Genomic DNA, 27084 nt, shown 5'->3' on the forward strand with positions numbered 1-27084 from the left:
TCTTTTTCTCATCCACAGACTGTTCAAACGGCGTCGCCCTGGAGGCCCCAGCTGCCACTACCGAAGGACATAACCTTGCATGTACAGCAACAACAACAGCAACAGCAACACAAGGACATGGATAAGTCGTCGTCCGCGAGTAACAACAAGAAAGACAAGGACAAGAAATGGTCCCTCGGGTCACTGTTCCGTCGGAAGCAGAAACACAACAAAGAGCAGCTGGACTATGATTCAAGCTCGGAGGAGGATAGGAAGGCGGGATTTCTGCCGGTCAAGGGAAATCGAACACAGGCCGTAGGGCAGGGAACACTGACGAGTACGGGAAAGCGGAAGAAGAGGGCGAGTAAACTGGGAGCCTTCGATCATATTGTGGTCAATCAGAATAATCAGAGTAATAGTTACGGGTTCAAGGAGAGCGATAGTGTAAATTCTATCGATAAGTATGTGATATCGATGGGATCTTTGGATCGGAAGTCGAGGCGCGATCCTGGAAAGGTTAAGGATGGGAAGGAGATGTCCAGCGATGAAGATTCGCACAGGTCATCGTCGATGTCTCGGTTTAGGAGCGACGATAGTTTGGGTAATCACAGCGGAAGTTCTAACCGCAGATCGAGGACGGCTAGGACTGAGCGGTATTTGAAGAGGATGTCCAAAGATGGAGAAGGGAGTCCGGTGAGCAGGTGGCATACCCAGCCAATTTCTCCCAGCATGATCCACGGGAGTATACAATCGGTAGACAATGTTCACCGAAGATCGCACGCACCGTTGATGCATCAGAGTTTAAGGAACTCATCTAGTCTTACCAATGTGCCTCATCTGTTTCACCCTCCGAATCCCTATGCCCAGCAGCAAATGCAGCAACAGCACATCTACCAGAATCAGAGCCCTCCGGCAACTTACGAGAATAGTTTCTATATTCAGAGCAAAGTCAATACGATGCGAGATGCCATCCGTAGTCCTCCTCCGGTTCCACCGAGAGATCCTCAGCGGAGGTTGACGATAGGGCATCCAACTGATGTCCGACCAATATCCTACGCCTTTGATCGGTTTCAGATGAATGCTCAACCTAATGGTGGTGGCAATATTTGGCAGCCTAATGGAAAGTGTATCAGTGATGATCGCCTGTGGGGTTCCAATGTGACCCTTCAGCAACAAGTCGCTACCCCACCGAACTTCGTGAACCCTCATGCGGTGACTCCTCCACGACCTGCCTCGGTGCAACCGGAACCTGCCCAGAAGCGATACATCTCAAGGCATCCGCAGCAAACGACACCCTCACCTCATCAAGGGTATTACGTGCTTCATCACAACTACAATGCGAATCAGCAACATCCGCAACATCAGCATTCGCAGCATCAACAGCACCAGCAGCATCAACAGCATCAGCATCAACAACACCAGCATCATCAACATTCGCAGCACCAACATCACCAACATCATCATCACCATCAGCAGCATCCGCAACAACAACAACAGCAAACCCAGCAAACCCCACCCAAACAGCAAGAGTCTAAGCGACCTGCCGAGTTCCGATACGTTACAGATGTAACTCCACGATCACGGAAACCAATCCAGATACAAGATCGCACCTACGAGTCCTACGAACCTACCAAGCCTCAACCGCAAACACCTTCGCCGCAAACGCCGGCCCAACCAAAATACCAAGCAGCGACCTACGTTCGGAGTCGACCTCTCAAGGGAGACCCGCAGGAAGTGTCACCCTCCAAAACCCCGCAACAATCGGCCTCCGCCTTCTGGCGCAAGATCGAGGAGGAGCAGAACGTCGTCAACCGGCGCAGTCGCACAATCGATCGCAAACAACCAACACCGGGACCACATTCCCGGTCGATGTCCACCTCCCGAGCGATCGATCTCATGGGTCGTCAGAATCATGACTTCTCCCGGGAGCTGAGTAACCTCATCACAAACGAACCCAACGATCAGCAAGATGTTACCACCGGTAGACTCTACCTACGACAGAGGCAAGCCTCCTCAAAAGAAAAGTCCCGATCACCACCTCAAAATAAGTACGAGGAACATGTTGCGAAGACCATCGCTCAATCTACCCAAGTCTCGGTCCCGTCTTCACCCTACCGCAAGTTCAGTCCCGCCGAGCATGGCCGACGAACTCCCACCAACCTTCTATACGCCATCTCTCCTCCACCCCCACCAACCCGTGGCATCTCCAAACGCAACTCCTGCTCCGAAGAAGAACTTTCCAAAAAACAAAAGTCCGCTAACCTCGAAGAAGCCATCAACGAATTGGAAGCCATCTACAAGAGTCTCCGCCTCAGTGACGAAGACCTGCTGGACCGGGCCGAACTACGGGACGTCCCAACGCCAACCCAACGACCCCCACCCAATCCGGTGTCCGACTTCGACGACGACTACGATGATGAACGCCGCAACTCGGAACCGGACATACAGTTGGATGACCTCAACTTCCGCAGCATCAAACGAGCCAATGACACCATCAAATCCCTGGAAATCCAACCACCTTTCGGAATCCCGTTGGGACCGATTCCGCCTTCACCGAACACCGACTACCTTACGGCTCAACCCGCCAAACCCAACAAGCCTCGCTTCATCCCGAAACGATCGCCGGATATAGTCGCTGACGATTTAGCTTTCCGTCAACTTCGGAGAGACAAAGACCTTCAGCAGAGTTTGGATCGAGCTGTAAGCTTCCCAACTGCGGAAACAAACGTCGAAAAACTCCCGAGCTGTATCGTCGAAGACGTGAAACGGAAGCGGAACAGTCACAAACTACCGACCAATACGCTGTCGTCGAACATCTATAACATGATTCAGCGGGACGCAGCGAAACCTTCCGGTGGAAATCTGAACGATTACTACCAGATTGAGATGATCACAAAAGCCAATGCGGCTAAACAGAAGGAGGAACCTCCAAAGTTGAAGAAGACTTCGAAGAAGGTTGAAACTCGGGCCAAGAGTGGCTCACCGAAGATTACCGGTGGAGCTGTTTTCAACTTACCTTCGACGTTGAAGAGTTCGAAACAGCAAGAATCGTCTTCCTCCGAAAACGGTACTAGTCCACCGGCTCAAAAAGCGAAGGGTTCCGGACCGGTGATAGTCGGAGCAAAGCACAAAGCCGAGTTCGAAGACATACTGAATGCGATCGCACAAGAAGCCAAGAGCACAAGCGAACAGCTGGGAATGGATTTGGCCGAGTTGAGGAAGGAAACGCAATCGGTTTCAAGTGGAACCAGTCCAGAATCGTCGAAGGCAAAGACGAAGCCGTTGAAGAATAAGGCGGTGACGCCGAGTCGGAAGTCTTCGTCGACACTTGAGGTTGAAGAGGAGATCGATGAGGTTGCAGAGGCCGCGAAGTACTGTCAGCAGATGTTGGCCAATGTTGTCAATCCCACGGCTAAGGAAGAAAAGAAGGTGGTTGTTGCGGAGATTGAGGATACGTCAAGTGCGGCGATGCTTTGCCACGGCATGATCAATCGGGTAATGGTTCAGAAACCGAAGGTTCAGGTGGTTGAGAAGAGTCCGGAGAAGTCGGTGCTATCCGGTTTGATAAAGGAGTTGACACCGGAGGAATGCGGAGAGAAGGTTTCCTTCGATACGCTAGCTTTGCGTTGTCAAGAACAGTTGGATGAACTTGAGGATATCAAGGCTGAGGGAAAGTCTACCATCGAGAGGGATTACGAGAGTTTGGTGGAGAGTATACAGCCTGTTGATTCTGATTCCGGAAGAAAGTCAACCGAAGAAGAGATCGATTTGATTATGAAGGAGTGTGGGATAGAAAACGACGTCCAAATTACCATTAATGCGGTGCCTTTTGAGAAAATTGAACCTGTTGAAGCCTTCAATGTTCAGAAGTACAGTAAGGAGTCCAGTTTGGAGTTGAGCGATGTTCAGGGAGCTTCGCTGACCCCAACCGACCACAATAAGTCTTCCAGTGAGACGGAACAGTTTCCCAAATCATCGGACCATACGTCCTGTCACCTGTTGTCCTCGAGCGATTGTTTGAGGTCGCACAAATCTAGTTCATCGACTGCTAGTTCCATTGCTACGAATGCAGCAGCGCCGATCGACGATTCCGTTGTTGCCGAGGTTATTCCTGTCCCGGTAGTGGTGGCCACGACGCGCGTTTCGCCTTCCGATACCGAATCGCAGTACAACTCTTCCGAAGAGCTAGCGATGATCTTCGGCATCAAGAGTCCAACCCCAACAGGTAAAGCGTGTAGTGATGAGTTCAGTTCATTGTTGTCGTGTGCATCCAACAACCAACAGCATGGTGTGTCTGCAACTACCATTACCACTCAAAACTCTAATAATAATCACACCACAACAGCAACCAACACTGCTAGCAGTAATAGCGCTAACCCTAGATATCACGAGCTGGATAGCAGCAGTTTCTATCGTTCAGCTAGCTTCACGCATGGTAGTTCGCACCTGGATACGATCGTCGAAGATCTGCACGAGTTCGAGCTGGACTGTTGCGAGGTCGACGGCGTCGAGGTTGATGAAAGACAGATGACTAATCCGGAGATAGAATCGACCACGACCGATTCCGGCAACGTCAGTCTGAACGATTTCGGCCAAGAGTTCACCGCAGCCGCCGAACGTCGGGTGACCTTTGTCAACGAGATACAGATCATGGCCTCTGGGTATCCGTATCGGAGCGAACTGCAGATCCCGGAAATCTTCATCGAAGACGTTGATGCGTCTGCAGAAATACTCGATGAAGAGGAGGGATCTTCGACGATGGTTGAGGACGAAACAACGAGTGGTGCTGAATCTACAACGGTGGACGATCCAAAGGTTGAGTCCTTGGAAGAATTCGAGCGCTTCGCAGAAGAACAAGAACGAAAAGACGACGAGCTTCGACGACGAACAACGAACGAGGAGCAGCAACGACGAGACAACAACGATGACAACGATCGACCGGGAGGAAGCTCGCAGCCTCCGGCAGCAGCAAACACCGGTAAACGCAGCGGCAGTAGTATCGTTCAACCTCAGCACCTGGTGCTTGCATGTACCTACGGCTTGGCTAGTAGTAACTTCGACTACGTCACCCTGCTCGCTATTATAATCGCCATCATTACACTGTTTGCACTGATGATGCTATGAGCAACCATCAAACAAAAACCAATCGGAATGCTTGCACAAATTGTTAGGAAAGAAAAGAAAACACTCCCTCAAACACACATCCCTGCTACAGATCATTCGCTTACGTAACTTGCTTAGCCGTAAGTTGCGTTAAACAACGTTCCTGTAGTGTTGAAACCCCCTCTCGTGCAACAATGCTTAGTGTACCCCACGCATAAATGTGCTAGTGATTTGTCTGCTTTGCTATTGTTGTTGAAAACAAAAAATAAACAAAAATGTACACCTCTCCCCTTGTCCCGAAAAACCGTTTTTTAGATATAGTTGTGCTACCTTGAATACGTGCTAAGTCACCTACATTTGTATTAGGAAATCAAGAACTTCATCAGCTGCTTCACACAAAACCACAACTCATTTCAACTTAATTGATTTCTTCCGTTTCGATGTCCAATTCTAAACTAGCTGTTGTTTTGTTTGTTTTTTTCTCTTCGATGTTGTTTTTCTTCCATTCCTGTATAGAACTCTCTGTGGATTGAACTGTAGTTGCGAAAAAATCAAAACTTTGAACCTACCTATCTCTTTTTCAACTGATCAACTTTCCTTTCCGAATGTTGGGTAAAAACGAAACCAAAAGAAACGACAAAACTGCCAACACTTCTAGTCGCCGAAAACGAATCCACGCCTGCTTTGACGACGCCGATTGTTGGACCGGATTCGATTTCTTCCGCTATTGATGAAGACGACGATGATAACAACAACAACCCTAGCAACGATAATAACAGTAACAACACCAGTATCAATAATAATAGCAGTAACAGAAGCAGTCTTCGCTACGCTTCGTCTTCGGATTTGGGGTCCACACGGTCCCGAAAATCGGACAACCGCGACTCCGGCGCTCTGCAAAATCTGTGCTTCTGTTTGTTGTAGACGAGTTTGTGTTTTTATTTCTTACTCTCCGTGAATGTGATTTTTGGGTAACTGTTAACGAAATTTTACTCATCTTCTATTGTTTAGTTTATTTTTATTTTTAAAATTGTGCTACTTCAAATGTCAAAAAATTAAATTTTATAATCGTAAAAATTTGAAGTTTTAGGCTAAAAAATCTTTGACGTGTTTTGAGTTTTTTTTCCAATTTTTGTGTACTTTTTACGCAGTGAAGAATTTCACATTCTAAAATTTCTCGTTAGGAGGAAAAGTTTTTTTCCAAAACTCCCGAATTTCCAAATTTTAAGTCTTGTTTAAAAAAAATAACGCTCATATTACGATTAGTGATGATTTCAACTTCTACATAATTTTGTATTGGAACGAGTTCAAGCTTTATTTGGTGTACTATTGAAAAAAAAAAACTTACGAACACTATAAGCAAGGTTGTCGGAAAAAAATCATGTATTTATAGCCGAAAATATTTATAATTCTGGGATGGGACTGCAAAATTCTGTAATGACTCAAATCGTGTGAAAAATCAACAAATGGGGTCATTTTTACAATTTTATTGAGGACAGAAAGTTGACATTACAAACGTCGCCAAATTTCTGTGCAATTCAGACTGAAATTCATTGTTGTTAGAAATATAAAGATTGATGTTGTTTTGATAAAGTGTTTAAATTTGTAAAAATCTTACAGTTATGTGAAAAATTAAAAAATAAAAACGAAACGAAATTTTGCTCACAATTCTTTAAAATCAAGATTTTTTAATGACTGTCTACTTTGGAAATTCCGCCTGAAATATGCAATTCAAAAGGTGAATTCTGATTAGAAATTCGAACATATTTTTAAGAAATTTACTACACAGTTTTAATAAATTTATAGGTCACATGACGGTTGACTTTTAAAATTTAGGCGAAAAATTAATTTTAAAAGCGAAATTGTGAATGAAAATTGTTTTTTAACCAGTTTTTGTATGAATACTGGTTGACTACACGCACTTCTGGGTGTAGATATTTATGGTTGAAAACTAACATTTTTACAGATTTTCAAAATCACATGACTATCTACTTTTGGAATACAGAAAAATCTGTCATTTGAAAAATAAAGGATTGTGACTGAATTTTGTCGATTTTTGTTTGCATGTAACTTGGCAACACATTCTTCTGTATAAAACTGTTTATGGTTAAAAAGTATATTTTTTCAAAAGATTTTTTGACAATCTTCGTTTAAAAAATTGATGAATTAGGTTCAGAAGCTAAATTCATTGAATTTAAACCATTTTGTGTAGATACAAGCTTACTACACACTGTTCCGGTTATAACCATTAATGGTTAAAAACTAACCTTTTTGAGTAATTTCAAGCATTACACTATCAAGTCACATGACTATCAACGTTTACAAATTCGACTGAAATATGCTCAAAGAAAGCACATTTGAAACTAAGTTTTACCCATTACGGATGCATCATAAGCGTTTCGTGGTTTAACTTTTATTGGGTAAAATAAACTTTTTTTCAATGAAATTTCCTCAAGAAACCATTTTTATCAATTGATTACATCTGTTTGATTTGATCAGTTTTCCCCTAAAAATCGCAGGAAAAACTTCATAGGTGAAATCAGATTTGAGAGAACTTCTCTCATCAAATATTCTCAATTCCGCTAACATAACCCTAGTATGTTTAAAGCTGTCAATCGTAATCTAACTTTGACACGGTCAGTATTTTTTGATATTTTGTTCAATTTTGAGAATTATAATTTTCTGTGTAAAGAACAATAAATTATTCCGGTTTTACAGTCTTGATTCACAATTTCTCCTTTTTTATTTTTATTTCATTTGAAAATGATATTCAATTAAAAAATTCTAAATAAAATTTTCAAACGATTCAAAGGCATTTGCTAGCAACACTGAAAATCAACGGAAGTCATTTGAGTTCCACGTGGAAATTTTTTGACATGTCATTGGAAACATAAACAAAAATCAAAATTTCGATCATAAGAAGCCATGAGTTTTGCTATGAAATTCAACATCAAGAAACATTTCAAGTTCCATCCAAGTAACTCAGAATGAGTTACTTCGAGTTCATTTTCTTTCTTTTTAATCTTTGAAGTCATCAAACTAGCCGAATAAAATAAAAAGCTGTATGAAACTGATTTTTTTTTTCAAACATAAAAAAGAAACTTGATTCTTATTTGGTAGCACAACCAGTATCTTTCCAAGGTGTTTTCAAACTGCTGTAATTTTTGTAACATATAATGAACTAAGCTACTTAAGAGAGCGCTATTGATTTCAGAAAAAAAAATTAGAAATAAGAGCTAACACCTTAACCTGTAGGCTTAACGAAAACTTAGTTGATAGACTACGATCACACGTGCCAATGAGAAGATAACCCGCGCTTACCTTTAAAACGAAGTTAAAAACATGTGAAAAAAAGCAAACAAACAAACATTCGAAACCTTTTTTCCTCTATCCGTCTATCGTTTTAGCTTTTAAGAGTATACTTCTATTAACTGTTATGCAATTTTTGAAATTTTATCGATGACATCAAGTTCTAGTTTTAACACTAAAACATAAATTCCTCTTTTTCCTTTTTTTTCTGATTTTGAACGACGAACAAAATCACAACAACACAGATTTTTACTAGTTATAAACTCTTCCGGAAGTGCGTCGTCGAAAAGGAACAAAACAAAAACAGAAAAACCCGAGAACAGTAAAAGGGAGATGTGCTGCACACTGACAGAAAACATACAAACATATTCAGACAAAAATGAAGATAAAAAATTAAAAAAACACACACAAATAAAAAATAAACAATTAAGGTTAGAAGTCAAATGGAAAATGAACAGATACCACAAATGTTAGGTAGTTTTTTTTTGTTTTTTGAAGAGTTCTAACATAAGCTTTAGCTTAGGGTCATCGCTTCAGTGTGACTTCAGTGATTAAGCTAGTTATAGAAAAGAAAATGTGTAGGGATGAGAACAAAAACCTCTTTTTAAAACACTGCTGTAACTTTTTTTTTGTAATAAAGCTGTTAAACTATCACTGAGCCACGTAAACTTTTACAACGAAACAACGATTGATTCGGAACTAACAAAAAAAAACAAAATTTCAAAACATAAAAAAAACCATAAAACAAAGCTTAAACTGTTTTATTTTCTCTTACAATATAGTTGTTGTATTATCTCTGTGCTAGATGGGATCGATGGTGTGTAAAATAGAAAACTAGCATGTACGATAACGGAAAAAAACTGGCAATCAAAATGTGTACTATAGAAATACTACCGAACAACTGTAAAATATAAAGAAAGAAGAAGAAAAACTATCGTTAAGCATATTTTTGTTCGCTGTTAATATCTGGTAACTTACTTCTACGAATAAAGTCAATAAAAATGCTGAAAAATTATACGATCGTGTTTCACTCTTTACTGTTCAGTATAGCTACTGATTAATGATCATTTATGCTTGAGATGACACAAGAGATCACAACCCTATTCTACTGAAACCACTCTCTGGAGCCACTTTTTGAATGAAATGAAATGAATGAAATCACGTGAAGCAGCACACTCGCTTCCAACTTTGACCGGCTGCCATTTCTGTCTGAGTTGATATTTTTTCATGAAATTTCCTCAAAATCTTTAAACTATTCAACAGACACTTCACAAAATTTGAAGAATGTAATTTGTATGGAAAAAAGATATAGCTATTCTCATGAAAAAGGAAAATTTTCTAAATTTTTACAAAATAAGCTGTATTTTAGACAATTTCAATGAAAATACTTGAAATTTGGCTAAATGATGTAAAAATCTTTGATATAGTTTCTGACAAAGTTTGATTAAAATTGATTGACGTGATCAAAAATGGAACTGGTTTGAACTGGTTCATTAATTCTTTTTTTGGACGGATATGTATCGTAATCATTTTAATGGATTTTTCTTTCACAGTTTCAAAACTTACCACTTGAAATCTAGTTTATTGATAGAATCTTCATTCCTGCTTTGGTTGGACATAGAAAATATTTCTGCACGACGTGTTCGCGCTTATATACGCTGATGATTTGAAAATATTTCTTCCTGTTCGTGACCAGAAAGATTGTTCGATTCTGCAAAACGCATTGTACCGATTTTCAGAATGTTGCAGAAACTATGGATTGAAAATTAACGCATCGAAATGTAGCGTTATTTCATTTTCTCGGAAAACATCGAACATAATCTATGAGTATAGCCTCGAAAACAGCTTGATCGTTACTAGGAAGACGTCGGTAAAAGATCTTGGAGTGGAGATAGATAGAGAACTGAATTTCTCTAAGCACATAGAGCAAGTGGTAGCCAAAGCAAATTCAATGTTTGGAATGGTCAGCAGAATTTGTAATGAATTAAAAGACCCGTATACTATCGTTTCAATTTATGTCGGGTTAGTGCGGACTTCAATTGAGTACGGCAGCATTGTTTGGCAACCGTACTACAACATTCACATCAATAGACTGGAGAGAGTCCAAAAGAAGTTTCTCAAATACGCGCTAAGAAACCTTGGATGGCAAGAGGAAATGCCGGTTTATCGAGCCCTGTGCATGCTGGTCGGACTGGATTCGCTTGAGAATCGCAGGAAGTTAATTGACGCGTTGTTTTTGAAGGATTTGACAAGTGGAAGGTATTATTCGCCGTACTTGTTCTCACAGATATCTCCCAACGAAGGACGCAATAGTTTGCGCAGCATAAGGCCGTTCCAGCTATCAAACAGGATCCAAAATTACGCAAGAAACGAGCCAATGTACAGGATGATGGCGCTTTACAACGCATATGTAGAAGAAATTAACTTGAGCATGTCCAGAAACCAAATTAAAGCTAGTATTAAGAAGTGTTTTACTACAAATTAAAGTGTGGTCGATATATTTTAAGTTCAGACTCAGATGAAAGGCTTAGCCTAGGATCATTATTAAATAAATAAATAAATAAAATTCAACTAAGAAGAGATTCTAACAAAAAAGCAAATATAATACTCGCTTCAAGTTTATATGTAATTTAAATTTGTGTATCAATTTTTTGCAGGTTGTTTCTGAAACTCTGTTCGTCTTATGTTGAGCTTTATTGAAAAAAATCTTTTTCCAAACAAATCAGGAGTGAACTTTTTATCAATTGACCAACAGATATGTATGGTGTAAATTTTCTGTCCTGTGAAAAAAAAATCTCAAAACAACATTGATTACCATATTTTCATTACAAATGTCCGTCCAAAAAAGAATGAAATCCTCTGTTTATTTAGCGATAATGAACCTCATTTTTAAACCGGTCCCATTTTTGATCGATTTAAGCAATTTTTATGAAACTCGTCCAGGTACTAAATCAAACATTTTTACATATTTTGGCCAAGTTTCAAGTATTTTCAATGAAATTGTCAAAAATAGAGCGAATTCTGTGAAGCAACCTAAAATTTCTTAACTGTATCTTTTTTCCAGTCATAGTACAGTTTTCAAATTCTGAGAAGTGTTAGTTGGATAGTTGAACTAGATTTTATGAAAATTTCAAAAAAAAATATCAACACAGACAGAAATGGTAGCTGGTCAAAGTTGGGAGCGAATGTGCTGCTTCACGTGATTTCATTCTTTTTTGAACGCAACTGTATGTATTATAATAAATCATGCATTTTCAGATGTCGTTTTTTATTAGATTCAGAAGTTATTTCCGTAATTCACAAACAACTTTTAAAATAGTTTCACAATTCAGAATTATTCCATTTTAAAATATGAAATTTTTCAATATTAATAAAAAATTTTTCAACTTGTCTTCTTTTCAACCAAAATCTGTTCTTTGTACTTAAAAGTGTTTCTACGTCAAAATTGTTGTTTTCGAATAAATTTTCAATCTTTTGTATTTTTTTTGCAGTTAGTAAAAATAACATTGAGCATTTAATTCAGAATAGGGGGAATAAGGGCATAATGAGCACCTTATGGAAAACGCTTATTAACCATACATAACAATTATAATATGCGAGTTACATTACCAGATCTTGTTCAGATACCGTAAAACGGGGTAGTTTTGATCAACATGAAATTTTTCCACATAATCATCAATAATTAAGTCTAAAGTTACTATTTCAAACCATTTTTCTACGTTTAAAAACCTATAAGTTGAGTTTCAAATTGGGAAACACTGATTTGTTGGAAATTGGAAATTTCTAATGAAAGTAAAAATGTAATTTCAAAATCTTCAAATATCTATTTTTTCGAAGGCTCACAAAAACACCCTTCCTGATGAAATCAAAGCGTTGATAATCGAACAGGTTGTTTTATGTGAGAGTTCAACTTTTTTCCTTAGTAAATGTATAGTTTTGCTGTAGTTTTTGTTGAAGTTTGAGGTAAATTTTTGATATTTCAAAGAAAGGGACATTTTCCAAGTGTAAGCCAGCCTAAGAAAAAAGGCTGGAAACTCTATGAAATGGTAAAGTTTGAAGGAAAAAATACAAGGGGAATAGTGCGACGGCCTAGGGACTTGAATGAAGGCAAAATTTTATTTGTTTTTTAGTTAAAACTTTAGAACTTTAGAAAAATTAGTCCCTTAATTTATGCAGCATCATTGTTCATCTTTGGATTTTAATTGTTGTTCGGCCTTCCCACATTAAGGACTGCGATGTTGTTGTTTTTTTTTACCGTGGAGAAATGTAAACCAAAAAACACCGAAATTCAGCATTCTATACCTCAGAATTCATTTCACCAAATTTACAAATTTAATATTTTTGATCCACCGAAAGTGTTGTGTTCATCTAGTAGAGTGTCATGATTAATTCCATATCATTTGAGTTATTCGCAGAAATAACAGAACGGGAATTCTCATACTTGGTCTGCAATTTGTTAACAAATAGCGTATTCGATTATAAGCAGTGGCAATCTAGTTCTCTACGAGTTTTGCCTTAGAAAATAATAAACTAACATTTATAAATATTATGAAGGTGTTTTGTTTCCTTAATGATCCAGAAAACTCGTTAAAACCTTCAAAATAGATATTGAACAATATTACCCCAAAGCATAAAATTCTAAACAGAGACGAAATCGATTTGGAATCAAATTTAAAGTAGTCTAACAAATTTCTGCATCCATGTTTTACGTTCATAGGAGTCTAGTACTGGCTTTAAACGTATGAAATATGCCACATTCCCCCTTAACAGAAAAAATAATCGAAAAATATTGAAAAAAGTGATAAATCTTAACCCAGATTAGGCTGCCAGCTAAAGCTGCAAGATTGCCCGGTTTTATCCGGGTTTGCCCGTATATTTAATACAAAATTTGGGAAAAGCCCGGATTTATTCACTCTTTTTGCCAAATCAAGCAAAAAAAAAACAAAATTCTGTGGTAAATTTTTTTATTCATGCGTCTAAAACGCAATTTTGTGGGCAAGTTTTATTAAAATAATCATGACAGATTTTTTGTAAGTCTAAAATTCAATTTTTAATCTGCTGATAAGTTTAAATAAAAGAAAAATTTATAAGTTTGTTTCTTTGATTTTTGTTGAATAATTTTTGGATTTTAACTAAATTTTCCTGGATATTGCCCAGATTTTTGGTCGACAAATTTGAAATCAGCTACCCGGATTTTGCCAGGTTTTTAGGTAAAATAGCTCGGATTTTCCGACCCGGAGACATGCTGGCAAAATTCTGGCAACCATAAGTAAACTGCTATTCGTCGAATTGTGGCCAAGACCGCTAATGACAACTCGGTGTTCCTATTGTTTTATGCACCATTATTGAAAATAATTAACTTTTTAAATGAATATATAAAATTACAAACCTATCGAGTTGAATAAGCTGACGGATTCTATGACAGAAAGGGCTTATGCTGCAAAAACTAATGGTGCTCATTTGGCCCCTAGTCATCAAGTTTAGGTAAAAACGAGTTTTGACATTAACTTAAGCGGATAAGCAAAATTTGAATGAAAGCGGAACTTGAGGAATTATGTGTAAATAAAGTGTGTGTTTTTTTTAAGATCAAGATGATACTTCTATCTTAAAAGCTTATTTCCTTGTGCTTAAAAATTAGAATATTTTAATCACTTTGGAAAAAGTTAGTTTTTTTTTAATATATTTCGGTGTATTTAAAAAAGAGATTACTTTTTTGTTTGAAAATAGATACTCTATGATCAAAAGAAGTATTTTGCATTTAAATTTATTTTATTAAATGCATACTTTCGTGAAAAATAAGGAAGCTCGGGTGCTCGTTATGTCTTTATTTCCCCTACTCAATTTTGAATTTTTACTTGAATTCTTAACTGTCTAATTGAGTCTTAGATTATCAAATAGTCCAGGTCACGAGATAGCTTTTGAAAATAAGTGATAGTTTGTTTGGAAAAAATGCACTGTTTTTGGCCAAAACCATAGAACGTTGCAAAGATTCTGAAATTAGAGATTTTTATTCAATGATGAACCTTCCCGAAGACTGCTAGTGATTTTGACAATAATTTTTTTTTGTATATTTTCCCTAATTTGCACAATACTAGTTTGAAGGAATTTTGAGAATATTTGAACCATATATATTTCACAAATGGTATCTTTTATGTTTCTTAAAGTATATAGTAATAAGTGGAAATCTTCAATATCAAATACTCAAATACTTTCTTTAATGATATCAGAAATAGTTGATATCTGATAAAATTTCTGAAAAATTGAAGAATTTAATTTTTTTTTTGAAGAATCCTGAACAAGATCTGAATTCTAGGATACCAAAAAGAATTTCAAATCTGTTATAGGTTTTTATGTAGGCTCATTAGTTTATCAGATATAAAGGATAGGTTTTACTCGGAACTGAACAATTTTAAAATTTCCACAAATCATTTCACTAAAACTAGAGGTGATAATAAAAAATTCTTCGATTTAAAGTCGAAAATTTTTTTATCACCTTCTAAATTTTCAAAACCTTGTACTTATCTGTCATTATATTCATTAAGATTTAAACATAATTTTTCAATCCCTTAAAGTTGAAATTATTTTTTTACAATATAACTCTAAACTGCATAATAGCCCATATTTATATAAGGACTGTATTCGGAAAAAATGCAACACTTTGTGTTGTGAATAGCTTTCGAATGCATGGATGGAAATTGATGAAATTTTCAGTGAAGCTAATCAGTAATGTAATGTATACGTGTACAAAATTTGGTTACAATCTGTTAAGTGGTTTTCGAGATATATAGCGTCTAATACTGAAATTCATGGACAAAAATTTTTGGGCAGGATCGGCAAAAATCCAGAAAAGTCCCAGTGGGAGACCAAAAAACAACTGGAAATTAACTATTGTCGCTGAATCCCCAAACCGGAGTTTTCGTCAACATCAGCGACGGCGACATCACTGGCGACATTACTGACGACATTCTATGTTGACCAGACATCTGTCAAACATCTTCCGAGTGTCGGAACCAAACAAAAGAACGGGTTGCCAATCGCCGAGGTGTTTGAAGAATTGTTCATCGTCGCTGTTTGGCGAGGTTGCCAATCACCAGCGCGAAAACTTCGGATTTCAACTTCATTGACAATATTTGACCAAAGTTCACATGGTAAATCGTTTTAGAAGTCCTAGATGACCCAATAGTGAGCAGTTGACTAAAAGTGAAGATTATTGATTCAATGAACTGAGAGGAATGTGAATTTGAAAAAAAGATTCATAGTATGCTTTATAGATGGCGCACGTGTAGCCCGAAAACTTAAATCAAATATTTTCATCATTAAACGCTATTTCAAAAACCACTTGATAGTGTGGGCAGAGTGGACACTGCACAGGATTGCGTAAGCTCAAACGAAGAGAACCCGGATGGAATTACGGATAAAGGAAAACTCAGAACACGCGGTTTTAACAGAGAAAACGATTTATAATGTTGTCGATAGCAAGTACAAATCAAGAGTGAAAAACGTGGTCTCACCACTTTGACGTTTAACGTTCTACACTGATACAAATTAACGGGGCACAGTTGCCAGTTTAACAGATAGAACATCACAAAAATTTGCATATGTAAACATTACATTACTGGGTAACTTCGTTGAAGATTTCATCAATTTACATCCATGTACCTATTCAAAAGTTATTGATAAAAAAATGTTACATTTTTTTTCGAACACACTTTTTAGTTTGAATTTATTGTAAAACGCTTTTGTCGTACTCGAACATGATCCACGTATTTTCACAATACCGGAATAGTTCTTTGCCTAATTCAAACTTTTTCACTACATTTATAACGCAACAACCATTATTCCCGAAACTCGTTTGCTGAATCGTCGGTCCTTTTTTTGCATCCCTTCTTCTCTTCAATCCATGCTTAACATCGTTTAGCTATTTCTCTTTGAATATTATTCATTATGTTCCTTCACAGATATTACGCCTGTTCAATACTCATTTATTCTTTAATAATAAGGAATTAAATATAAATAAAAATATTTTTTTTCTCTTTTTATTCTATTTTCATTTGTTCATTTCCTATATTCACCACAGCTTTGAACATTTTTTATCTACAAAATGCAATCAGCTATTGTAATATTAAAATCAACTGTTATTTTTAACATTTTATTTCTTACACTGTTGAAACAATAAGAAGTATTGAGAAAGTTAGTTTTTTTGTCATAAATTTCAAAATAAGAGATGGATTAAATTATTTCAATCGACCTTTTTTGCATAATTAATCAAGTGAAGGAGGTGTATTTGTTTTTAAATGTCACAAACTATCCATAAGTTCTTTCAATATTTTCACAACATTTTCTCAATATTCACTCAACACGTCTCGAAAAAGTATCATAATTGTTTAGAAATTGTTTAAAAAACCGACTCAGAAATGTCTGAAAACTAAAATTAAGTGTACATTTTTGGATTGAGTGTCAGAATTGACCCGTAATTGTGTCGTAATTGTATTAAAACGATCTCAAAAATTTCACAAGATGTTTTTTACAAATGCCTCAAACCTGTCTCATGATGTTCTCAAAATGGTCCACATTTTGTCTACGTTTTTTCGACCTTCCTGTTTTGAGATTTCTTTGAGATGATTCTGAAACATTTTAAGACAATCCTTCGTACTTTTTGAAGACCAATTAGTGTAGAGGCGCTTGAGACAACGGCTTGAGGAAGCTGTTCAGTTTATGTCAATAGAATTCCATCCAATGTTGGTTTATATACTGACATTTAATAACTAAACTATCTTTCAATTAGAATCTTTAGATTCTCATTCTCTTGTTTATATGATAACTGAAAACGATACTGGGGTGCTGGAGAATCATGCTTTTGAGAGATAAATTTTCAGTAGATGCTGTCAACTCCTTCTGTTCGAATTACTTCTTCACGATCATCATCCATGTATGATCGTGAAGAAGTTCTTCGAACTCAATAATAAACTCAAGTAATAAACTCAAAACTGCGATTTAAAAAAACATAGAAATCAACATATGTTCCACTCATGTTGATCACCAAGATTGTAACATATTTTGCATTTAATCGGCATTATCGTTTTATCAATCTAAAAACTTATTTTCCACAATCATCCAACAATTAAAAAAATACGAATTACATCAGCTAAAATGATTTTTGTTGAACATATTAACAATTGCATGCGATTTGGGTTTGAAATTGTGCAGTGGAGATCAGCATTAAATCATTATATAGTTGAAGTGCATAAACATATATGTAATTCTTGAATTAATAAAAAGAGATAAATTTTTATTGCAACGTTAATAAGATAGTAGTCAGCTAAGTGTTTCAAATAATATATATAACCCGAATATTCTGTACACATTTTCAAATACATATTTGTTTCTACTATAAAACAAAAAATGATTTGTCTTCACATTCTCATTTTGGGGCTCGAAAATCGAGCTTAACGGTCAATTTAAGCTACCACGATTGGAAGGATTCTGAATCTGTGAAATGCTTCGAACCGGAAAGCTTTCAGATATGTCCATCGCTAGTGGCCTCTTGCGGCAAATTTGGTAAGCTTCGTTACGGAGAACGATACGATAAAAAGCTTCCTTTCCGTTGAAATATTTCCGTTCCATCTAGACTTGTGAAATGTTTCCACAAACATGATCACAGATAACTCCGAACAGATAGCTTCATCTGTGTAATTTAATTTTTAATTTATCTCAATTTTAAACTGTGAATGCAAAAATGACAAAAATGACTAAAATGACTAAAATTACAAAAATGACAAAAATGACAAAAATGACAAAAATGACAAAAATGACAAAAATGACAAAAATGACAAAAATGACAAAAATGACCAAAATGACAAAAATGACAAAAATGACAAAAATGACAAAAATGAAAAAAACGACAAAAACGACAAAAATGACAAAAATGATAAGAATGACGAATATGACGAAAATGACAAAAATGACAAAAATGACAAAAATTACAAAAATTACAAAAATTACTAAAATTACAAAAATTACAAAAATTACAAAAATTACAAAAATTACAAAAATTACAAAAATTACAAAAATTACAAAAATTACAAAAATTACAAAAATTAAAAAATTACAAAAATTACAAAAATAACAAAAATTACAAAAATTACAAAAATTACAAAAATTACGAAAATGACAAAAATGACAAAAATGACAAAAATGACAAAAATGACAAAAATGACAAAAATGACAAAAATGACAAAAATGACAAAAATGACAAAAATGACAAAAATGACAAAAATGACAAAAATGACAAAAATGACAAAAATGACAAAAATGACAAAAATGACAAAAATGACAAAAATGACAAAAATGACAAAAATGACAAAAATGACAAAAATGACAAAAATGACAAAATGACAAAATGACAAAAATGACAAAAATGACAAAAATGACAAAAATGACAAAAATGACAAAAATGACAAAAATGACAAAAATGACAAAAATGACAAAAATGACAAAAATGACAAAAATGACAAAAATGACAAAAATGACAAAAATGACAAAAATGACAAAAATGACAAAAATGACAAAAATGACAAAAATGACAAAAATGACAAAAATGACAAAAATGACAAAAATGACAAAAATGACAAAAATGACAAAAATGACAAAAATGACAAAAATGACAAAAATGACAAAAATGACAAAAATGACAAAAATGACAAAAATGACAAAAATGACAAAAATGACAAAAATGACAAAAATGACAAAAATGACAAAAATGACAAAAATGACAAAAATGACAAAAATGACAAAAATGACAAAAATGACAAAAATGACAAAAATGACAAAAATGACAAAAATGACAAAAATGACAAAAATGACAAAAATGACAAAAATGACAAAAATGACAAAAATGACAAAAATGACAAAAATGACAAAAATGACAAAAATGACAAAAATGACAAAAATGACAAAAATGACAAAAAATGACAAAAAATAACAAAAATTACAAAAATGACAAAAAATTACAAAAATTTCAAAAATCATATAGAGTTCAAAAACTACTTAAATTTAATATAACAAAAATTGCAAACATTTAAAAAAAAGACAAAAATTACAAAATTTTTAAAATTTACAAAAATGACAAAATGATTAAAATGACAACAATGACATTTTTTTTAAAACAAACGTTTCTAAAAAATGACAAATTTGAAAACAATGGTTAAAGTGACAAATAGGCAAATATTTTTGCTAAACATTTTAATTATAACGACAAGGAATGGATTATTTTGATATTGAACATTATGTATAATAAGAGAAATCGACACGTCTTAACTTTACCGGTATTTGTTTGTATGCGTGCTAGTAATCCTAGTAATTTGACATTTGTTTTGCAATTGAATCTCACCAAATCGACCAAATCCTATCAGAGCGAGAGAGCCGCGAGAGCATTTTTGCACCACTACAAAAATAATTTGCCTGCTGGAGAGTTCGTTATTTCTCCCATCCGACCCGACTATTTTACACATTTTACCGTTCTGTCCCACAGAGTGGACACATTTGATTGTTTTTTTCTGGAATTTTCATCCTTTGGGATGATTCATCCCAAACACATTTGATTGCTGGCGGAACGGTGTTATGTTTTTTGGGGTTTGTGACAATTTTTATTCCCAAAATATTTTTCTGGAAAAATAAAAATGGAGGGAATTGATTTTAAGCACAAGTCACAATACTTTGCAGCTTAACTAGTGACAAAGTTGACACGACAAGAGTGATCAAATCAACTGTATCACAATTTGGGAGAAAATTCTCCTCTAGAAGTTGTTGTTTGTTGGTGTTAGTGATGGTGATTTGTCTGTAATCAGCAAAGCAACCCACCGCGATAGCTAGCGAGCCCCCCAAACGCCCCAACATTCCACCCGCTTGATAATTTTGCTCTTTTTTCACTCTCAAATCAAAGCAAACATGGAGAAGTTGGTCAGCCAGCAGAACCCCACTGAAGAAGAAGCCAAGAAACTATCAACGCATACTACGACGACGAAGTTTGGAACCAGCCAACGACCAAAGGCAGAGCCAGCCAGCCAGTCTTCAGGTATCTGTCTACTTGGATGGTCGCGAATTCTGCCTCGCGCGTTTTCGAATAACTAAAAAAGTAGTGTTAAAGTAGCGTTTTTTGGGTGCTTATTTTTTGGACAGGACAATCCGCTCGCGGTTATCAAGTGTGGGGTTTAGTTTATTGTTGTGTCCTGTGTAGTAGACACTCTGGAAGTAGTGTGTTAAGTTCCTTTCTTTTCCTCTTTTCTGTTATCGGAAATATACGGAACCAACTGATCCAGATTCTAAAAAGAGAGAGTTTCATGTATAGGTGAAGAACACAAAAGCGGAAAAACAGCACCAGCACACATTGTGCAGAACTTTCAAGCGGAAAGAAGAAAAATTATTTGTTACAATTTCGAGCCCAATTGTCGTGTGGATTGGTTTCTTCCTTCTTCTCGCGGATGAGGAAGGTGCTAATATACGGGAAATTTTGTGGTGTTCTACTTCCGGTGTTCCTCTAGCCTAGTGTTCGCGAAAAAAGGTGCCCTAGAAAAGTAGCTGTCGCGAAAAGTTCTTACTACAATAGTTATCACTTTGGGTGCAATATTAGGGCAATTACTGCGGCTTTGATAAGTCCCTGTTGCTTTTGAGAAGCTTATTTCGATTTGTAGTGCGTGTTTTAGTGGGAATAGTTTGGGTTATTAGCCGATAATCAACATAGTGAGTGATCAGCTTCAATTATCGACTAGTGATATTGTAAACTAATTAGTTGAAAAAGAATAACGCTGTCGCTTTATATCAATAAGTTATTAGAGAGTATTGTGTTATTTGTAAGAAGAATTCAAACCTAGTAGTGCTTCAATATTGAAAGGTGCAAAATCAAAACAACCCCAAAGAAGTGACATCGCCATTCCATCGCCATCCGAGTCCAAAAAAAGGACATCATCGTCATCCATCGGCTGAGTAGGCCTAGCCTACAATCACACACCACCACCAATTTTGGATCCCTCTCCGATTGCTGACACGAGACGGGAATTCAACAACACAAAGTAGGCCTCAGACGGCCATCCGTCCAGTCCCAGTCGGAAGAAAGAAAAAAAGTCAGCCGTTTTGTTTCGGTATTTGTGCAACAAGCAGCCTGCCTACTCGGATCGGAATAGGCCATACCGAAAATAACAAACAGGTTCGTCTGAACTGTCATTTAATCAGAATTTTTCAATTTCGTTTGTTTAAAATTTTTAAAAATGTTTACATGTCCTAGAAATTTCCCCCTAATGGGGGAAACATAACTGACCCAAGAATTGTAACCAGGAAGTAAAAGTTTCGAAGAAGAATGTAAGTCAACGTCAAATTAAAAGAAACCTATATATTTTTGACATTCTTTTTCCCCGAAGCAGTCAGCCAGCAGCAGACGATTGTTTTCGTTCTCTGGCTACCGCAAAAATTCTCTCAGTCTGATTTCGCTCTCCCTATTCTTGTTTTATACATCTTATATATAAAAATAAAGTGATATCACTGTAGATGTGAGACTCTGGGCGAGGGAGAGAAAAATCAAAACATGGGACAACAGAATGGAACTGATTCTGCTTCTACTTCTACTTTTCCATTCTGGTTGGAATCGTGTTTGATTTGTTTGTTTTGTTTGTTGCATTTCTCCACATTCAAGCGCCGTTTGGGTTGAAAACAAACAAAACAATACGACAATGCTTTAAATTTTGGCTTTGATAAGGGTAAAAGGAAAAAAGTATTTATGCAAATTGTTGAATATTCGATTTGCTTTCATCTGTAAATGGGTTTCTGATTTAATCAAATGATAATTTTTCTATTTATTAAGAGCAAGATTAATTAGATTACTCGAGAAAAATCGGTTTTAATGGTTAACTTTTCAGCTTTAATTTTTAATTAAATTTGATTTAATTAGATGAAATAAAAACTTTTCGATTGTGGCAACACAAAGGTTTCGAGCGTGTTGCCAAAAACGAAAGTGGCCTGTATATTTTTCTGAAGAATAATCTGTATCTTAGATTTTTTTTTCCAAGTGAATCAAAATATAATATAATCTGGATTAAAGAATTTGCAATCAATAACTTTTTAGTTCAAAATTATAACAGGTTAAGATGTAAATATCTTATCGAGTTATTTTTTATGTATAATTGTGTTCTGCTCTTCTAATCGGGTAACCGTGGATTTGAAAGTGCTACACAGCCTTTAAAATCTTTCTTAACACATTTCGGACCAAATACGAGATATCTCGTTTTTTTCGCTTATCGCTATTGTGCTACTTGAAGAAGCATAACTCAAATGTACCGAATTTGATAGGTTTAACACAACAATTTAGATTACTCAAAATTACTGAATTGGTATGTGGTGTCAGATGAATCGAAAAACTCGGTTTTAATCTTTTACGCAAATTTGAAGATTGCTTAGATAGTGAGATAGAACAACGCTTAATGTACATTTTCGGAATCCTGAAGACCGTATCTTTGTGAAACTGGAAAATATCGGTAATACATAGCATGGTTTTTTTGGGGTATTTTGCCATAAACTATTCCCAATTCTGAACACAAAACTGAAATTTTGAGCACGAAAACTTCAAAAGCAAGACACAATGGTAATGTTCCAGAAAGTTGCAGAATGTACTCTAAAAATTTTTAAATTAATTTATATATTTGAAACGAAGCCATGGGGTCCGAGTATAATGGCGCGCTGCATTGGAGATTTATCGAACTTAATAATCTAAGAATGTATGTAAGCACATACTTAGGCAGAAACTGCGGTGAATCCGTGCATCCATGGTGGATAACCAACATACATATGTAAATACAGAGCACGTTACTAATTCTAAGCTATTTGAAGTTGGTTTAATTTTCATCATTATCATTTTTCCTGTTGAAGTTAAGAAAAAAGAAACACATTTGAAATATTCATTTAAACAATTGACAAAAGTTGTAAAATTTTGACGGAAAATCGATAAATCGAAATTAAATTCACGAAGTTGATGAACAAATTTTAAAGCGGCAAAAAATAATAGTGCTTGGATTTCAATCTGTTCATGATCAGAAATCGTAAAATCCTGCAGTTAAAAAATATGTAGAAATATAGGTACTTAACAGTAGCTTTTCAGTCGCAAAAATATCATCCGCATTTATTTCTGATGGTCATCGGCCGATGGTCCTCGCTTGGTAGCGTGCAATGTGAGTAAATCTTCGAACGATTACTTATGAATCGAGAAACCGTTGTTGGAAACAAATCACAGCACGGCAGCAGTCATGCTAACGGATACGAACGCCTCATATCGGATTCATGAAATCAACTAACACCATCTGGGTCCTTGTGTTCGGGAGAAGGTTCGTTGACCAAATGGTGCCCGTTTTTATTGAGTAAGCAATGATATTTCGTTTCGATTCTGTCCATAAGCGATCAGTGTAATTTTTCTACTGAATTATGAAGTGAGTATATGGATTCTTAGTCTATGAGAGTAAAAAAACAAAAGCTCATAATCAAAACTTGAGATGGCGATGATCTTTGAGTAAAAATGCCGAGATATTGAATCAACAAACGTAAACGACATTAGAATTGAAAAGAGAAATGATAAAACGTGGAATTGAGTGAGCCAACACAATTTGTCTATCTTGATGGTCGGTAGTACCGTTTTTATCTTCTAAACATTGGAGAAAAGATTGAGAAGACCGGGAAACCTGACTGACCTTACCGATCTCACTGACCTGACTGACCCGACTAAGTTTAATAACATTACTGACTTGGTTAACCTCAATGACCAGACTGACTTGACTGACTGACCTGAAAACTCTGATTTGACTGACCTGACTGATCTATCTGATCTGACTAATCTTACTGACCAGACTTGACTGTACTGATTAAACTGGCCAGGCTGACTTGACAGTCTTGACTGATCTAACTGACTTGACTGCCCTAACGAACCAACTGACAATATTGACCTGACTGAACTGGTTGACCTGAATCACCTAAATAACCATGACTGACCTGATTGACTCAACTGGTCAGACTCATCTTAGTGATCTGCCTGATCAAGCTAATCTGATTGAGCCAACAAATCCAAACATCCAAATAGTACTGACATTCTGACGGAGTAATCTGACTGACCTAATCGATCTAACTGACCCGACTGAGTTCCAATGACTTTACTGACTTGACTGATCTTAATTGGCCTATCTGATCTGACTAATCTTACTGACCAAACTGCCTTTACTGATATGAGTGGCCAAGTTGACTTGACAGACTTGACTGGTCTAACTAACTAACTGATCAGATTGACCCGATTGACCTGACTCATCTTAATGATCTGCCTGATCTAGCTAATCTGATTGATCCAACTGACTAGACCTACCTGACTGGCCTGACTGATCTGGCTGACCTGACAGAAAAATGGTAAAATATGATAATGGTACTAAAATACAATTTTTGATAAATTTTTATTATGCATCCAATTTTTGAGTTTCATAAGGACAATACAGGAGAGTGTAATAACAAAATTTGGTTTCCATTGCATAATCATATTCTATGAGACTTGACTTCCCTGACCCTTAATCGTAGTTGGTGATCATGTGCTTCACTCCAATGCTTGATTTGAACTTTGTGGATATATTTGACATTGTTTGCATACTTTTCCACCACACACACACAGTAATTCTATGAAAAATCAACGGTTTTATCAGCTTTCAATTTGATAATGATGGATTTTGAAGGAAACTGTGCAAAATTATTTTTTTTCTTTTTCTTTTGCATTGTAAATATCTCAAAAATCCGTAAATTTTAAATTTTGAAGAAAAAATAGGTCGGATATTACTTTTTACAGGCAACAAAATGCTGTCAAATTTTTGAATAACCGATTACTAGTAAACGAGCTATTAGTAAAAGAAAGTGTCCCATTTCTAAAAAAAACTATGCTTTAGTAGACTGAGTCGATTTGGGGTCATTTTTGAATTTCTCAAACCCTGGGGTCTTAAAAGCTTCGTTTTGGTCCAAAATTCATCCATGATTTTTTGCAGAATTTTTAAGTAACGTTTACATGAGTAAATTTGAACTTTTAGGTTTGTATGGGAAAATTGAATATTTTGTACTGAAAAATCAACATCATTTTCATTTCTTCTGTGGAACGAAGCCTGCCAACGGTTTTTGTGCCAATTTATAAATTTATTACAGGAAATTTTCCGCTGAACAACTTTGTCGAATATCATAACTTCGTATCTTTTTAGACAAAAAAGTTATTAGCTGTTTAACAGGTGTATGTCTTTTTGGATTGATAAACCATGAATTCAATTGACACCACTGCTTTTGCCCCACAAAGTATGGCATGAAAAGTGGTCTTGCAATACTTCGCTAGGCACCCAGCAGTGGTGTCAATTGAATTCATGGTTTATCAATCCAAAAAGACATATACCTGTTAAAGAGCTAATAACTTTTTTGTCTAAAAAGATACGAAGTTATGATGTTCGACAAAGTTGTTCAGCGGAAAATTTCCTGTAAGAAATTTATAAATTGGCACAAAAACCGTTGGCAGGCTCCGTTCCACAGAAGAAATAAAAATGATGTTGATCGACTCAGTCTAATGCTTTAGTCAAAAGTGTAGCCTTTTTCCTCATTCCACCAACTAATTTATTTGCTTGGATGCAGAGATAACCTTGTTCCTGAAGCACAAAATTATTCTTTGATCCTCTTCTCTCTTTTCGGCTACTAGGACGTGGCCGGCGCCGTAATTGATGTTCAAAGAGAGAGCATCAGTTTTAGTGAAACATGTTTTTGGACAATTTTCGTACTTTTAAGGTTGCTTATGATAAGGTTTTTGCCAGAAAAACTTGAACTCAATCGAATTTTAAATTCAGCAAATTTATTTTTTTTTCGAATATTTAATTTCCTCCTAATAATTTTGATAATTATAATAAAAAAAAACTAGATCTTCTAGTTTTACTCAAAAACAAAATAGAAGTTATTTATACACTGAATATTTGAATATTTAAAAAAAAACAATACAACAATGTTTGATTGCTTTCATGTTAAACAACAGCCTACTTGATCCATTAGCTACTTATATAAGGTACCAATATGAGTTTATGGCTTATTTATCTGAACTTATTTGTTCTGTTACTGTGCTATGACATCATGCACGTGTTTTTTTATCGGTTTAGTTTGGTTTGGTTCAAAATGTTCCGGAGCAGTGACAAAGCCTGGAACAATAGAATAACCTAGGTTCTGGAAAAAATAAGCAATCTGTGATGATCTGTGGATAATAAAAGCTGTGAGAAAAATAAAAACGAGAAAATGCTCCAAAATACAACAAAATTGGAAACGCTGTAACCGCACATATACATTCTTTTTTGCAAAAAAAAAAAAATCTTTGGCTTCAAACTAAAATAAGTTTGGACGAAGCTATCAATGAACGTAAATATGATTGGTTTTTAGAAATGTAGAAATTTTGTACCACTTCTATGAAATTTCCTTCTTTCGGAAAAGAAGAATTTTCTTGACAAATTTGAATTCATTTGCATTATTAATTCAAGAGTAATGCAGATATTCAGGTAACATTTGTATGGGAGCCCCCATTCTTATGAGGGGAGGAATTCCCTCATTTAACTTTTTAACGGTCTTAAAAACCCTTACATGAAAATTTTCACGCCGATCGGCTGAGTTGCTTCC

At 35.8% G+C, this 27084-nt stretch overlaps 1 protein-coding gene across 12 annotated transcripts in view; it reads left to right on the plus strand.

Moving 5' to 3' along the window:
• Positions 1–27084, plus strand: part of LOC129756767 (supervillin) — a 1054002-nt gene that overhangs the window by 508950 nt on the left and 517968 nt on the right. For all 12 annotated transcript variants that reach the window (XM_055753766.1, XM_055753763.1, XM_055753764.1 and 9 more), the window contains exon 2: positions 19–4204. In XM_055753766.1, the coding sequence (XP_055609741.1) occupies positions 118–4204 (4087 nt within the window). In that variant the 5' untranslated portion in view covers positions 19–117. The remainder of the gene's footprint in view (positions 1–18; positions 4205–27084) is intronic.

Source organism: Uranotaenia lowii, chromosome 3, assembly GCF_029784155.1.
Source record: "Uranotaenia lowii strain MFRU-FL chromosome 3, ASM2978415v1, whole genome shotgun sequence".
In the NCBI taxonomy this organism is placed as follows: domain Eukaryota; kingdom Metazoa; phylum Arthropoda; class Insecta; order Diptera; family Culicidae; genus Uranotaenia; species Uranotaenia lowii.